Genomic DNA, 17934 nt, shown 5'->3' on the forward strand with positions numbered 1-17934 from the left:
CGAAACAAGGACAGTGTTGTAATAATATAATGTCAAACAGAAATGACCATGTCCAAGCACACAAACATGGTGTAAGAGGATTCTGTTCTATGCCAATGACAGCAGAGAGTACACCAGCAGAGACTGAGGGGTCCTGAGGGATCCAAGGATCCAGGGGGAGATACGCTGGACAGAAGGTTGAGTCCTCGAAATGCAAACGCCAATACCTCAAGCAACTCCACATGTGCCAGCCCATTTGGGGTCACCTTGCCAGCAATTTCACTGTATGTGTATATATATATAGATATATCTTGAGTCCATAAGGACATAACCTATTTGATATTTTGGTTACATTAAGGAAAGTGTTTTGTTTGCATAGATAAATACAACATGAAGTGACCGTATGGCACAGTTAACCAAAACAGTACCTCTTGTCTGTTCATTGTTATGAGTCCAATGTAGCTGTAGTGTCCATGTTAAATAAAGGTGTTTTGGATTTGTTTAAATTTGTACTTTAGTGCAAGTAATGGTTGTATGCACCGACCATCAAATTTACTTTATTTAATTGGATAGGGGGCAGGTAATAATACGAATTTATTCTTCTTCCTGCTCCTTTTCGCTTATGGGTGTATTTGAATATAATAACAAAATGAATTATAGGAATCTGTAATGAACTAATACATTACCATGTGCAAAATTAAATGAAATGAAATAAAATGAAGGTGCCCCAGTTTGACGGCCAACACGATAAAGAGAGTCATGATGGATGGGATGAATGTACCTGGAATGTGACAAAGTGATGTGAAATGTGAAATTCATGTATTTGGGGTTAAGGCCTAAGGGATCCCTGCCTAGATTTGCGCCCTGGGACTGGGGACCTCTCGGTTATGAGAACAAACTGGATCAAAGAAGAAGAAACCTATCTCTGCCGGGGGAGGGGGGTCTCTATTTGAATACTGTGCAGCTCGCGTGAGATGGATTATGTTCAATATGGGATCAGCTTGACCTGGTGGGGGGGTGTGACCTAAGGGACAAAGAGGTGTACTCTACCAAAGGGAGGTTCTAAAGGTCAAAGTGGTGGTCAAAGTGAACCATACAAATTAAAGAGTCTTATTCATCATTTCTTTCAATGTATTATAGAATCTGATATTTCCAGTAAGCGGTTGTATGTCACTAGGACAGTTACTGCACAAGTCTGGTTTAGCAACTAATTGTGTCAAATTAAATTGAAACTGACGTGTGGTGAATGAGAATTGGTTGTGCATTCAATGTTTACTTTTAGGAGGTTAACTATTATAGTTTGTAAGATAGGCCGAGATGGCTAGGAGAGAGTAGTAGTCAACTTGAATCTCTCCATAACCCATTATGTGTAAAATTTAAAAGGATCTAAGTGAACCAAATTGGTTCAATTAACAGTAAATATGAGGGAAATTCTAATTGTAACTTTTCTGTTGGACATGTTGCAATTGTACCCTGGTCAAGACGGTGTGGAAAAAGAGGGACATTGGAGGAGGATGAGGACTTTCTATCTGAGTACAAGTTGCGGCCAATACCAACCTGGACACAACTGATATGGCCTGATCCTAGAAGCTAAGCAGGATCAAAGCCTGAGGCCAACATCATCAGGAAAGCGAGTGGCAGATGAAAGGACAATTGTGTTGTGGACTATGGACTAGATGATGGACGAAATGTGGACAGTAAAGAGTGGACAATGATTAAAGTGTTATTATATTTAGGCCATTACATGTTACACTGCATGTTGTTTTTGTATTCAAGTGAAAATACGCATGAGAATATGATCTTTTACTTGATGAAGAACTAAAGATTGAAGTGGAGCCGAATGTTGAAAAATGTAAGGTTACCGACATGAATGTCACAATAAGTTAGCTTTTACCAAACTTCCTTTAACACCAAAGGAGTTATTTTTCTCCTAAAAAGAATGTGATGAGGAGGGGGACATTTTCTAAAATATTGTGGGTTCACTGGAAAAAAGCCTCGGATTAATCTACAGTTGGTAGGTCAATGAATTACAAACCTGAAGCGGTGATTTTTCACTATTTTCAGCCGATGAGGTTTTTCTGTGAACACGGGAACTGATCTATTATTGTTTAAAGTGTGGAAAGGGTGTACAGTATGTTCACAAGATAACACATCATTAGACACATAGTGATGATCACAGTATTTAACTGTGAAAGGGAGGAATGTTGTGGAATGTCAAGTTATTGGACAGAGGTGCAGGGCTATGAGATATAAACTCATACTAGGCTGGGAAAGAGTGGGTAACGGGTTAAGATATGTCAGCTAAGGGTTATGTCCCAGAGTGAACTCAAGAAGTGTCTAGAAGGATCTATTGCAAAACACACCCATACTTGTTGTACGTATGTTTTTGGGCCTCTAAACGGTATTGTAAAAACTCATATTGGAGCCTCACGCCCTTATATGGCCAGCATCCCTTCACTTCCCGTCACTCAGCCCAGCTGCACTTCATCCCCCTGATTCACACGCTGTCAGGCACCTCACTCCTCACAGCTGTATCCCATCCCCCGTTGATGAAGACCCTACTTCTACCGGACGACGCTGACCAGAGGTCGTCGTGGTGTTAGTATCACTACCTAGGTACGATGTCTCGGCCTGAAGCCCTGCTAACCTGCTCTTGTGATTATTCCTTGCTCTAATCTGTTTCTCTTGTGCCCAGGACCTCCGTTCCAGTGCACCTTCCTGCCTGGACATCTCGTGCTGCACAAGGAGTGCTCTTGCTCTCTCTCCCGACACAGACCTGTGTCTTCTGCCCACAGCTGCACTGGGAGTGCACCTGTCCTCACCCCCCAAGAACATTCTAACCCCTGTCTGTTGCACATTCCTGATGTAATACTTGTCTGCTTGGGAAATACCATTAAAACCCCTTGAAACGCTCCATTCTCCTCTCCTGTGTTCAGCGATTGGGCTGTGTTCAAAATAATAATAATGGATTGGATTTATATAGCGCTCTTCTCTGACTGACTGTTGCTCTGACTCAGAGCGCTTCACAGAGTCCATTATTCGTTCATACACAGTCATACCGGTGGTGGTAAGCTACAATTGCAGCCAGAGCTGCCCTGAGGCAGACTCACGGAAGCGTGGCGAATAATCAGAGCCCACCTCTCACACCAAATGCAATACGCAGTTAGAAAATGCAGCAGATGTGGAAAAATAGGTTGGCAATAACAGAACCATTATTAAGTTTGCCAGGATACACACCACACACATACACAGACACGCACATACACGCACGCACTCACATTGGGTTGAACACACACACACACACATATCCACACTTGTCTACACCCACACACATACACAGACACACATACATTTCCACACACACCCATATTGGATTGTATTACACATCTCACACGCACACACACACGCACACACTCCCATGCCTACACCCACACACAGCTTCAGGTATAAAAGGTTGTCTTGTGACAAATTAAGTTAGAGCTTTGTCTGAAATGATTGTTGTTCATCGACGAATAAATCTCTCCCTGCGCAGGATTTTTTTTAAAATTGAATCAGCTCTGTGTCATAATTTGTAAGTATCACAAATTGAATGTAAACCTATTATAAGGGCCAAACTTGATTTAACAAAACAATAAATCTATAAGCCCTTGAGGAGGCTGCTACCGGCTAAAAACCTATAATTGACGCGTCTGTGGCCGCTGTTGTAACCGTCTGGTGAAAGGAATGAATGTCCACAAGGTTCGTTCCAATAACACCCCAAATGGGTTTATTTACCACACAAACGTGATAAAACGCAATTGCCAAACGATACCTTTCAAAAGAACAAACAAAACACTTTACCCTACAAACAAAACGATAACAAACAACGTGCCGTGTCGACGTGACAACTTGACGACTTGACGACTTGACGGTCAAAAACTGTTTGGCTCTACCGGTAACCAAACACACCTGCCTGTCATCAGTCCCGTTACTCATTAAGTAGCTACGTATGTCACCTACTGGTGAGCAACGGGAACTGATGCCACAAACTCAATTTGGCAGGCTGGCAGGCACAATGTATTACAGGCAGAATTCATCATAAATACATAAATCCAAACAAATGCATAAAATATAACATATGGCACTACAACCATGTAAATTGGCTCTTACACGCCGGCCTCTAATTGTTAAATGTCATAACATATAACAATTATAACATAAAATGAAAAACAAAAAGAGCCAAAGTGTGCCATATAACCACAAAACAAATCAATGCCATATAACCACAAAACAAATCAATATTTGAGACTATCGCCTCGTGCATAACAAACTTCCAAGCCCGGTCAATGGTCATTCCAAGATCAATGTCTTGGCCTTTAAGCACCGAGCACCCCAAGCCGTTCTCGTCTGGGAAGGCCTCTAAAAACTCTGCAGAGGAGCTGCAGAGTTGCAAATGTCAATGAAATCTCCCGCCATCTTGTCCATTGGCGCTCAATGTCATTGGGAATGTTTTCATCCCAGCTGCACACTCTTCTCCACAGTTTGAGCAGCATGGACTTGGCAGGAAGTGTAACTGGGCCAAGGAAACTCAAGGGACGGCACACCGAAATCTGGTTGTTCAGTGAAGTTCCCAGGTTGCTCAGTGTCTCTTCCAATCTGCTCACGGAAATCATATTGACAGTGGCCACTGAAATCCTATTTTCAGGACCATTATTTTCTTGCAGGGGCCCGTTGACCACCCAGCCCAGAACAGTTCTCATAGCATACGGACCATTTCCACGGCCGTTGATCACCTCCCAAGGTTCCAATAACCTGGGAGCATTGGTACCAATCAATAGATCAACATTTGCCTTTATGCTGGGAATTTGGACATGGGACAGGTAAGGCCACTTCAGCAAATCTTCCTGTGATACAACATTGTCACTTGTCACAGGCATTTTCCTTTGTGAAAGGACTTCTGGGAGGCTATAGAAAGTGTCCCCATTGAGACCAGAGACCTCCAAACCTTTCAGTGAGGTACTTGATACCACCTGCTCCTGGCTCAAAGTGCGCAGAAGGAAGCTAGTCTGTGGTCCAGTCACATCCAATGCACTCATTAAATGCTCAGAACAAAATGTTGCAGAACTGCCAGGGTCGAGAAAGGCGTATGTTTGCAGTATCTTTCCATTTGTGGACTTGACTTGGACTGGCAGAATGGACAGCTTACAATTTCCTCCGCCGGCCCCAGTAAGACCACACGTCTGCGTGGCTATAGTGACACTTGACTTGACAGCTGAAGTGACACTTGCAGATGAATTAGGCTGCTGGTATGTGCTGAGGTAAGGCCTGTCAATGTGAAGCATGGTTGGATGTTTTTTCTCACAAACCTTGCAGATTAGGCGCTTGTCGCAACCAGCACTCATGTGACCGGAACACAAACATCCGAAACAAATCCTATTTTGCTTTATGAAGATAATTTTATCATTGTGGTTCTTGCCTTTCAGCCGCGGGCACTCTGACAGAGAGTGATCCTGAAAGCAGCATACACAAGACTCAGATTTCTCCATTTCAAAATCCTGCCCCCTATGGACAGAGCCTGAATTGACTTTGAAATCATGTCCCCTATGGACAGAGCCTGAGTATGCTCCGCTATTCTGTCCCCTATGGACAGAGCCTGAGTCTGGTTTAGAATCATGTCCCCTATGGACAGAGCCTGAATTGGCTTTGGAATCCTGTCCCCTATGGACTGTGCCTGAGTCTGGGTCCTTGGAGTCCAGACGTGTGACAGTTGTAGCAAAGCTGTTGCCTTCAGCTCTGCCAAACTTGGACTGAGGCTGGAACTTGCTCCTGTTGCTCAATCCATCCTTTATGGTTGGTTTATCCTGGATGTCACCGAAAAGTGGGTCAGAAAGGATCCTGACCTGACGTTCCACGAATGTGACCAGATCATTAAAAACAGCTCTATGATGTCGTCGCTCAAGTAGCTCATAAGCTGTTGTCCTCCATCTTTCCCTAAATCGGTAGGGCAGCTTGGTTATAATCATGCGCATGTTGGTAGGCATGTCAAGCTCCTGCATGTGTTGCATCTCTGTCATCACGTTGCAACAGTTGCGCAGGAACAGAGAATAGTCCTGTAGTGCCTTTACATCTTCAGCCTTAACTGCGGGCCAGGCCAAGGCCTTTTCGATATATGACGTAGCGATCTTAAATTCATTCCCGAAATGTTCTTTCAGGAGACCTTTGGCCATGTCATAACCACGGTCTGGCATCATGTGCTGACAACTCCTTACCAGCTCACGTGGTTGTCCTTTTGTGAACTGTTCCAAAAAATATAAACAATCTGCTTTGTTGGCCTTTGCTTCAATATTGTGCTCAAAGGATCTTATGAAGCTCCTGTAGTGAAGCGGGTCACCATCAAAGGCAGGGATGTCTCTGGATGGTAGAGACATTGTGAGCTGTTGTTGCACAAGAGCATTAGTGATTTCATTCTGCCGTTGCAGGACTGTACTCAAGTCTCCTTGAAGTTGTACTTGACAAGGTTGATACAGTTGTGGTTGCATAGCAGCTCCACCTTGTGGTGGCATTTGAAAAGGTTGATACAATTGTGGTTGGACAGCAGCTCTACTTTGTGGTGGAATGTAAAAAAGGGGTGGTTGTGCAGCAGCTCCACCTTGTGATGGCATGTGGAAGAGGGTTGGTTGTGCAGCAGCTCCACCTTGTGATGGCATGTGAAAGAGGGGTGGTTGTGCAGCAGCTCCACCTTGTGATGGCATGTGAAAGAGGGGTGGTTGTGCAGCAGCTCCACCTTGTGATGGCATGTGAAAGAGGGGTGGTTGTGCAGCAGCTCCAACTTGTGAGGGCATGTGGAAGAGGTGAGGTTTAACCTTTGGCTTGACAACAGGCTCTGGCATAGGAATGCTGAATTGCTGTGCTGTCGGATTTAGCACAGTATGGCTTGAATGAGGAGGTCCGGTGTGATTTCCCACATGCCTTTGGCTAGAGGTTCGTGACCGTCTACCTGCATCTGACGTAGTATGCAGAACAGCCAAATGGGCAGTGGATACAGCCAACTCAGCCTCCATTTCAAGCTGCTCCTTTTTCCTCCTTAACACTTCCTTGCTCCTCCTTATCTGTTGCTCTTGCTCCTCATTATTCCTCCTTAACTCTTCCTCTTGATCCTCCAGAGCTTGTCTCTCCTTTAAGTACGCTGCTTTCACCAGCAGTGATGCTCTTTTAGCCTCTGCTATGAGGCGTTCAGAGCTGGCACTGCTACCACTCTTTCTGCTGCCTTGTGAGCGTCCAAAGGAGATATTTGAAATACTGTCATTTGGTTTCACATCATCAACCACTGTTTGTATGTTGTCTGGGCGCACGTCATCTGTGGGTGTACTGACAGTGTGCACCTCCCTTGTGTGCACATCCTCTGTGTGCACAGCCTCTGTGTCTACACAGACAGTGTGCACATCCTCTGTGTGCACAGGTTCTGAGTGCACTTCACCCTGGCTATTTGTAATTGCCATATTTTGTGCCAGCCAAGTCTCAACATGCACGTGGAAGCTTTCCAACGTGTTTATTCTTGACCCAAACCAGGCAGTTTGTAATGCATTTTCGTCCGGGGACATAGTTGACGTATTCATAAATTCATTTTGTACAGATTTGGCTGTCTCACACAGCCTAACATATTCACATAATACACCTTGTACCCCTGTCACGTCAGCATTGTGCATAAATACCTCCATCATTTTGTACAACTTTTTTGCCTTATTTAATTTATCTGATCTTTTATTTTCCAATTTTCCCAATTTTTCCATTACAGCCTTTAAGGTCAGTTTAATTTCCCTTTTTTCCATTGTGACAGTTTTCACAACCGCCTCTGCACCGACGAGTTGCTCATTATTAATGTCTTGATTGTCATCCGCAACGCTCATGTTGACAATCAGCAGTGAAATGATTGAAGCAATAACGTTATGCCCGGCGCGCACGAAGGGATTCAAACAGTCAACGATAGTTGTGCGTGGCGCACATAACGGATTATCATTCAACGCCAACGGTGGCGCGCACAAACAAATCAAAGTTAACGGTAGACTGGTACGCGCAGTCTATTTTCAGCTACCAATGCATTGGACTTTATGCTCGCAAAACGTAAGAGTTGTGTGCACACATTTACCATGGCCAAAAAAAAGGGGTAGCGCTACCTTACCTCGGCTTGTAGCCTACCAATGAAAATGTTGGCAGCTGACGTTGGGTACCGTTGGTTGTAGTCGGAGCTCTGATGAGTAGGTTGACGTTCAGCGCTTCTCAGCTCCTGGCTATGTTGACATCCAACAGCTGGAACTGCGCAAATCCCACGCAGTCCTCAACGCATCAGCTCCGCGCGCGCATCAAAGCGAGGCTGAATGGCTTCCCCGCTGTCCTCAACGTTTCTTGTTGCGCAAAGCTTAAACCTACTTTGCTCGTCTTGCTGTGGTTCTGGCTGATCCACTTTACTGATGAGCAAGTTTTTGACTTGCTTTGCTCTTGGTGTGGTTCTCAATCCACCTTTATACTAAAGAGCACTAGTTTTTGACTTGCTCTTCATGTGTTCTCAACGAGCACGAGTTTTTGACTTGTATAAGGGCCAAACTTGATTTAACAAAACAATAAATCTATAAGCCCTTGAGGAGGCTGCTACCGGCTAAAAACCTATAATTGACGCGTCTGTGGCCGCTGTTGTAACCGTCTGGTGAAAGGAATGAATGTCCACAAGGTTCGTTCCAATAACACCCCAAATGGGTTTATTTACCACACAAACGTGATAAAACGCAATTGCCAAACGATACCTTTCAAAAGAACAAACAAAACACTTTACCCTACAAACAAAACGATAACAAACAACGTGCCGTGTCGACGTGACAACTTGACGACTTGACGACTTGACGGTCAAAAACTGTTTGGCTCTACCGGTAACCAAACACACCTGCCTGTCATCAGTCCCGTTACTCATTAAGTAGCTACGTATGTCACCTACTGGTGAGCAACGGGAACTGATGCCACAAACTCAATTTGGCAGGCTGGCAGGCACAATGTATTACAGGCAGAATTCATCATAAATACATAAATCCAAACAAATGCATAAAATATAACATATGGCACTACAACCATGTAAATTGGCTCTTACACCTATATAAGTGATAATTACCAGTTTCAGACCTGTGTCCATACTCAACGTGGATTACAAGATGTATACATCGATAATATCAAAGAGATTTGAGACGTTTATGCCAGACATTATAGATGAAGATCAAACTGGATTTATTAAAGGGAGACAGACACAGGACAACGTGAGAAAGACATTACACATAGTAGAGGAGATACAAAAACAAGGGGGTAGCGCGGTACTGATTAGCCTAGATGCAGAAAAAGCATTCGACAGTGTGAGCTGAACATTTTTATATAAAACATTGATGAGGTTCGGACTGAACGGGAGGGCGATGAAGATGATCAAGGCGCTATATCAAGAACCGACAGCGAGGGTTAAGGTGAATGGCAGCCTGACGGATAGAATCAGATTAGAGAGGGCTACCAGACAGGGATGTTGTCTCTCACCAACGCTCTTCGCCATTTTCATAGAACCACTGGCGCAACTGATCAGACAGACCGAGGACATCAAGGGAGTAAGGATAAAGGGAACGGAATATAAACTAGGCCTATTTGCGGACGACGTGATAGTATACATGAGACAACCAGACAAGAGCTTCCCGGCACTGATGGATCTACTGAAGGAATATGGCCACTACTCAGGATACAAACTAAACGTGACAAAGACACAGACCTTAGCATGGAACTATACCCCAACGACGGAAATTAGGGAACAGTACGGGATAAGATGGGACATGGACAAGATTAAATACTTAGGGGTGAACATCACGAGAGGGGTGGGGAAACTGTTTGAGGCGAACTATACACAGATAAATCAGAACATCAAGAGAGACTTAGAGAGATGGACAGTAATGCCCTTGGACTTCAATTCAAGAATAGAGGTCATTAAAATGAACATACTACAAGGTTACTGTACCTGTTCCAGTCACTACCGATAAAAATACCACAGAATCAATTCAGGGAGTGGGACAGACTGATATCGAGGTTCATATGGGCGGGGAGAAGACCACGGGTCAGATATAAAACACTACAACTACCAAAGGAAGAGGGAGGGATGGCAGTACCCAGCCTACAAGATTATTATTATGCAGCACAACTGAGAGCAGTGACGTGCTGGTGTAACGACAAATATGAGGCAAGATGGAAAGACATTGAAAAAGAAGGGGAGGGATACAAGGTACAAGCTCTGGTGGGAGATAGGGAAGTGTTCAAAGAAAAAGAGGGACTGTTAGATCCTATCACCAAATGCACCTTGACCATATGGAACAGAGTAGTAAAAACACACAAATTAGAGATGCAGTCAGGGGTTCTGAGATGGATAGCACATGACAAGAGATTCAAACCAGGGAGGCTGGACCATGGATTCAGAAGGTGGGAGAGGGGGGGGGGGGGGGGGGGGGTGGCAACAGCGATATGCAAAATGATAGAGAAGGGGGAAATGCAAACACTACAAAAATTAAAGGAGAAATTTGGACTAGAAAACAAGGACCACTTCAGATATCTACAGATTAGAGATTACTATAATAAAGAAATAAGAAGAAGAACAGAATGGAATAATTAGGATGATAGTAAGGGCATACGAAGGAGGGAAAGGAAGGGTAATATCAGCATTGTACCGGGCTATAATGACCAGTAAGGGACACACGACCGATTATATAAGGGAGAAATGGGAGAGAGAACTAGAGATAGGAATAACAGGGAAGGAATGGGGGAACATATGCGAGGTGCAACATTCAACAACAGGATCAAGGATATGGAAAGAGTTTGGATGGAAAAACATAATCAGATTCTTTATAACCCCAGAGCTGAAGGGAAATATGCACCAACACAAAGAGCATGCTGGAGGATGTGTGGGAAGGAGGGGGCAAATCACACGCACATATTCTGGGGATGTCAGAAGCTGAAGGGGTATTGGGAGGAGATAGGGGAGGCAATTATCAGAATATTAGGATACGGGTTACCACAAACAGGACTGGTGCTTTACTTAGGAGACCTGACACACAAGGGAATACAAGGGGGGGACAAATATTTAATAAAGATAATGTTGATAGCGGCCAGAAAAGCAATAACAAGACTGTGGTACAAAGAAGACCCACCGACAATAGCACAATGGGTAGGAATAGTGGAGGAGATACAGGATATGGAGAGGATAACACACATGCTGAGGTTACAGGAAGAGACATTTGGAGAAAGATGGGGAAAGTGGGAGGATTACAAGGGGAACGAAAACGACATCACAGAGGAAGAACCAAATGCATCACAAGAGGGCGAAGGGTAAAGGAGGAAAAAGGTTCAAGGAGGGTCTCTGAACCCATGTCACACACTTTTGACTTAGTTAGTATTTTCTGATTTTATTTTTCATTTTTTGGGCATTACAATTGTATTAAATTTTTTGTACTTTATTATTTATGTCTGTTTAACAATGTTGTATTAATAATCAAGGAAGATGTGGTTTGTAAATGGGTGAATCAAAAGGCAAAGAGAAATTTAGTATAAAAGAAATAGAAAGGGCGAAGGATAAGAGAAGAAGGAAATTCAAGGAGGGTCACTGGACCCATACCATACATATTTGCCTTAGTCAGTATCTAATCCTTTTGAGTAGGTATTAAATTTGTCTATACCTGTTCAAGGGCGGTATACAATCAGTCTTTGTATTAAGTGCCTGGAAAAACAACTGTAGTGGAAACATATAACCAACAATGCTATTCATGTAACCATTTATGTTCACTGCATTCTTTCATATTGTGTTATGGGATCCATTTTTGTGTAAGTGTTGTTTGTCTATAAATGTTAATAAAAATTTAAGTTTAAAAAAAAAAAGTGATAATTACCTACAATAGACCCTCTCCCGTTGGCAGGCATCACCCACACTTTCACAATTTCCCCGCGTGGACAGCTAGCTAGCCGTTGTAGACACTCACCTTAGGCATCTTGTTTGAAAAATGCAGGCTTCAGTCTATGTGTTGTTTAGTCTATCTGTCTGAACAGGACTGATTAATCCTGTTTCAAGTTGCACAATGAGACCTTCTGAGAGAATTGTTGAATAGATACACTAATGTTCTAGAATGTTCTATTATGATGTCATAATCAGTAGGGATATCCTCTTTCATTGGTCTATGTTGACCATGCCCCCATGGTTCAGCTCCTCCCCCTTCAGGGGATTAACCCTTAATCCTTAGGCCGTGCCCCCTTTTTGTATCTTTTGAACCGTTTGTCATAGGGACTTGCGGGTTGTGCCATTGTACTCAGTCAGGATATCCTCTTTCATTGGTCTATGTTGACCATGCCCCCATGGTTCAGCTCCTCCCCTTTTGTGTATCTTTTGAACCGTTTGTCGTAGAGACTTGCGGGTTGTGCCATTGTACTCAGTAGGGATATCCTCTTTCATTGATCTATGTTGACCACAGGATTTGAATCAATTAAGGCTTGCAGGTGTACTGAGTTGATTGACACCTGCATGTGCATGTGCATGTGCATGGCACTTAAGGGAGGTGTCAATCAACTCAGTACTGACTTCTACATTCATTGGTGGATGTTAGCCATGACCTCTATACAATGGGTTAACCCTTTAACTATACCACTTACATTAGACACCCTAGCAACCACCTATAACACCCTAGCAACCACCTAGAAACACCCTAGCAACCAGCTATAACACCCTAGCAACCACCTATAACACCCTAGCAACTGCCTAGAAACACCCTAGCAACCACTTATAACACCCTAGCAACCACCTAGAAACACCCTAGCAACCAGCTATAACACCCTAGCAACCACCTATAACACCCTAGCAACCACCTAAAAACACCCTAGCAACCACTTATAACACCCTAGCAACCACCTAGAAACACCCTAGCAACCACCTATAACACCCTAGCAACCACCTAAAAACACCCTAGCAACCACTTATAACACCCTAGCAACCACCTAGAAACACCCTAGCAACCACCTAGAAACACCCTAGCAACCACCTATAACACCCTTGCAACCGTCTAGAAACACCCTAGCAACCAGCTATAACACCCTAGCAACCACCTATAACAACCTAGCAACCACCTATAACACCCTAGCAACCACCTAGAAACACCCTAGCAACCAGCTATAACACCCTAGCAACCACCTATAACACCCTAGCAACCACCTAGAAACACCCTAGCAACCACCTATAACACCCTAGCAACCACCTAGAAACACCCTAGCAACCACTTATAACACCCTAGCAACCACCTAGAAACACCCTAGCAACCACATAGAACACCCTAGCAACCACCTAGAAACACCCTAGCAACCACCTATAACACCCTAGCAACCACCTAGAAACACCCTAGCAACCAGCTAGAAACACCCTAGCAACCACCTATAACACCCTAGCAACCACCTAGTAACACCCTAGCAACCACCTATAACACCCTAGCAACCACCTAGTAACACCCTAGAAACCACCTATAACACCCTAACAACCACCTAGAAACACCCTAGCAACCACCTAGAAACACCCTAGCAACCACCTATAACACCCTAGCAACCACCTAGAAACACCCTAGCAACCAGCTAGAAACACCCTAGCAACCACCTATAACACCCTAGCAACCACCTATAACACCCTAGCAACCACCTAGAAACACCCTAGCAACCACCTATAACACCCTAGCAACCACCTAGTAACACCCTAGAAACCACCTATAACACCCTAACAACCACCTATAAACACCCTAGCAACCAGCTATAACACCCTAGCAACCACCTAAAAACACCCTAGCAACCACCTATAACACCCTAGCAACCACCTATAACACCCTAGCAACAACCTATAACAACCTAGCAACCACCTAAAACACCCTAGCAACCACTTAGAAACACCCTAGCAACCAGCTATAACACCCTAGCAACCACCTATAACACCCTAGCAACCACCTAGAAACACCCTAGCAACCAGCTAGAAACACCCTAGCAACCACCTATAACACCCTAGCAATCACCTAGAAACACCCTAGCAACCAGCTATAACACCCTAGCAACCACCTAGAAACACCCTAGCAACCAGCTATAACACCCTAGCTACCACCTCTTTTGTATTTTTTGAACCGTTTGTCATAGAGACAATACAGACCCTCTCCCGTTGGCCGGAGGTGCACAGGCGTCAACCACACTTTCATAATTTCCCCCGCAGAATTGTCTAGTGTTGCCTTGTTGGTAAAAAAAAATAAGCAATTTAAATCAGAATATGTTCCATTCCATGTCTGACTATTTCTGAATCTATTGACCATTTCAAGGAATGTTTGGTTACTATTGGGCTTCTAGCCTTCTACTGAACTTATTGTGAATCAGCTGATAGGGTTTTGGCTAGACTATACTTAATAAATAGAATTGCATTATTTACAATATAAAACTATAAAATACCTTTTTTTCATTCGCGAAAACTAGACAAAAATTATCAGTTTTCTAAATCTAGACAAAAACAAAAAAGACAAAATCGAGACTAACACTGACTAAGACTAAGGCCCCGTTTAGACGAGCGTTTTGTGAACAGAAACCGCAAAAGTCATCTTGCGGTTTCACTTTTAATTTTACGTTTAGACGAGCGTTTTGGGGTGAAATTCTCCGTGCAGACGACGCTGTAACGACGGAGACCCGCTGTCACACGATTGGCGCATATGTCACATGACGTGCTGTGAAGACCCGCCCTACTCTGCCTCTGATTCGCAGACTGTGGATGGGGAATGTGATTGCACCAAAGCAGAGTCACTCACAGACAGTGGGTCCACTCACGCCGCGGGACAGATTCTTGTGTATTTAACCCTTTCACTGCCACACGACAGCCGGTTGTGTGATAGTAAAGGGGTAACCTTCTGTCGTGTGGCAGTGAAAGGGTTAAAAGTACTGCCAATGTAGCCTTCAGGTGATCTCCGTTGATATAAGTCAGACATACTTGCTTTGTTTACGTCTCGGCTACTGGCGCATACCTGCTACCTGTGACGTAAGCAGTACGCGCGACCAGAGCCGTGACAACCCTTTCGTCATCGTTTTATCAGATTTATACGTTTTAACAGTTTAGACGAGAGCGCAAAGCTTTTGCGTTTCTAGGAATTCCACCCTGGAAGGTAGTCTCACTTTTTTGCGGTTTCACCCCGTAAAAACGCTGTTTCCGTATAAACGAAAGGCACATCCGAAAAAATATTTTTGCGGATTCACCTGCTAGCGTTTCCGTCTAAACGGGGCCTAAAATGCTCAGACATTTAGTTGACTAAAACTGACTAAATGAAAAATAAATGCAGATGACTAAATATGACGAAAAAGGAGCACTTGACACATGACTAAGACTAAAACTAAAATGAAAATAGCTGCCAAAATTAACACTGGTATAGAGTATTATCCTCTCGCCCAGTGAGTGAAACCGCCGCTTGTTTGTTTTGCGTTGTCGTGGAGACCGCTGTGTGTGTCTCTGAGCCATTCAGCGGGGCTCTCGCGCGCGCCTCTTCGTAATATCATTAACCCTTTCACCGCCGCACTACCAACACGGTTAACCCTTTCACTGCGATGACACACACTTTAGTTTAGTTTAGTTTACTCAGTTTATTTGATCAGGGACAATGCATATCAATCAACAGTTTATACATTTATAAATGAATACAAATGTAAATATGCCAACATTAGCAGGTTGCTAGTAGTCCCTGGGGCTATAGTTGTTTAAGCCAGAAAAGAAACAGAAATAAATAGAAGGATATTAAAGCTAATATAAAAACAGTTTAAAAACATATTCTGTACATTCACTCTCTAGGCATGTTGTGCATCTATAAAAAAGAAAAGAAAAGAAAAAAATAGTGTACAGGGACAAATCAAAGCTATACATGTATAAACACCATATAGGCAGGCACACCATATGATGATAATCACACATATGCACACATATACATAATCATAAATCACATAACCACATAATCACAATAAGGACAGTCAGGCTAGTAGGCAAGTCAGGCTATTAGGCAACAGAAGGTTAACCCTTTCACTGCCACACGACAGAAGGTTAACCCTTTACTATCACACAACCAACGGTTAACCGGCTGGACCTTCTGTGTGTTGTTGCAGTGAAAGGGTTAACCGCTTGGTAGTGCGGCAGTGAAAGGGTTAAGCTGACACGGTAGATCCGGCTTCACAATCCCGTCCACTGTATCCTTTGTTCTGTTTGTACTGTTGTCTCTAAGTGCGCCCCCTCCCCCCCCCTCCATCTTTAGTTCCCAGTGGGTCGTATCCACAGACACCTGAAGTCCAGAACCACGAGCCATGGCAGGGTCGGTGCCACCGTGGCCGTGTACAGCGCGGCTATCCTGGAGTACCTGACTGCTGAGGTGGGCACCTCACACTCGCAGAGCTAGCTTGCACTCTAGATCCAGTAACAAACCTGTTTTTTTTGTTTTGACTTGGCCTTATAGCAACAACATGCATCATCATTTCCCTTTCACCCTCAGGTCCTGGAGTTGGCAGGAAATGCATCGAAGGATCTGAAGGTCAAGCGTATCACCCCACGCCATTTGCAGCTGGCTATCAGAGGAGACGAGGAGTTGGACTCCCTCATCAAGGCTACCATAGCTGGTGGTGGTAAGTAGAGCGAATTAGTGCGGTGCTCGGGTCACCATTATTATGACAAATGACTAGGTTCACTGAACTGACGCTAAACCTTGTCACCGTCTTTATGTCATTATGTACCTTGCCACTATGTTACCATCCTTATACTACTACCTATCATGCTAGTGTCTATACTACTATGCACTCTGTTTGACGAACAATGCCACTGACTGCCAGAGATGTACCCCTCATTTAATTTCAAACCTTTATTTCTCATTTGCAAGAGCGACCTGATCCACCAAACAAATGCAAGACTAGTAACTCAACAAAAAATCTAAGGGGCTGAAATCTAGATAAATTAAGAGCAAGAACAGGCTCCCATGGATGCCCTTTCAATATTGTGTATAAGAAGTTTAAAATCGCCATGGGAACTGAGTTCGGGAGCCTCTGTTCCTTTTGCAATAAGTTCCACGTAGATGGGGCAGAATGGGAAAAGGCTGCCCCCCCCCCCCCCACAGGTGTCATCCCCCACATCCACAAATCTCTGATTGGCAAGAAGGGACAACAGAAGACTGTATAACCTGCGGTGCCATGGAAGCTGAATCTCAGGACGTCTGCATCAAGTGGTTCCATGTTTTAGCTTAGTAGACCTTTTGTAGGAGTTTTAAAAGCGTATTGTTTGAGCTTGCATCTACTCACCTGGGGTATTTTTTTTTCTTTTTTTAAAGTGGCTTCAGAGAAGCTTGTTTTTATTCAGTTTTGGCTTGTTTTTTTTGGTACTGCAATTTTGTGTATTCCGTAAATTTGCGTACTTGTGGTGTTTTCATCTTTACAGTGGTGTTTGAATAAAGCTTCAAGGTATTGTGCATCTACAGTCTTGTTATGGCCTGTTTATTATTATCTTTTTGGTTCAGGTTTGAGGCCTGTTGAGTTTTGGGTATAGTGTGGGCAGTTTGTTGGGTAAATAAGTCCTTAGTGACACGACTAATAAAATGCACATTTGTTTATTTAATAAACATCGTTAGCCTCATACCTGTGATTTTTGGAAAAGAAGAAACACATTTTCCATCAAATGTTTATAATTTATATTTAGAAAATAAGTTCCACACGTGTATCAACAAGTTTGCAAAGATCCAACAACCATTGTGTAACAAAATAAGGTGACTCTCCTCTTGCATACATGTCACACACTAGGCAGTTTTACTTGCCTACGTCATACGATCGCCATCTGTATAACGTTCAAGTCATGAGTGAGTTAGGCAGATGGGGATTTTAACGTAACAAACATTCTGATTG

The 17934-nt window shown here is 43.6% G+C and overlaps 1 protein-coding gene across 1 annotated transcript in view; it reads left to right on the forward strand.

Annotated features, from left to right (window-relative positions):
- The window catches only part of LOC311226649 (histone H2A.Z-like), a gene marked incomplete at its 5' end in the record, with an annotated part of 32507 nt that extends 15107 nt beyond the window's left edge, over nucleotides 1-17400 (forward strand). Inside the window, 3 exons of the mRNA XM_084312066.1 lie at nucleotides 16308-16421; nucleotides 16542-16671; nucleotides 17157-17400. Of these exons, the coding sequence (XP_084168192.1) occupies nucleotides 16308-16421; nucleotides 16542-16671; nucleotides 17157-17218 (306 nt within the window). The 3' untranslated portion in view covers nucleotides 17219-17400. The remainder of the gene's footprint in view (nucleotides 1-16307; nucleotides 16422-16541; nucleotides 16672-17156) is intronic.
- Between the last annotated feature and the right edge of the window lie 534 nt (nucleotides 17401-17934).

This window comes from Notolepis coatsorum, assembly GCF_963971535.1.
Source record: "Notolepis coatsorum genome assembly, chromosome: 4".
Classification (NCBI taxonomy): domain Eukaryota; kingdom Metazoa; phylum Chordata; class Actinopteri; order Aulopiformes; family Paralepididae; genus Notolepis; species Notolepis coatsorum.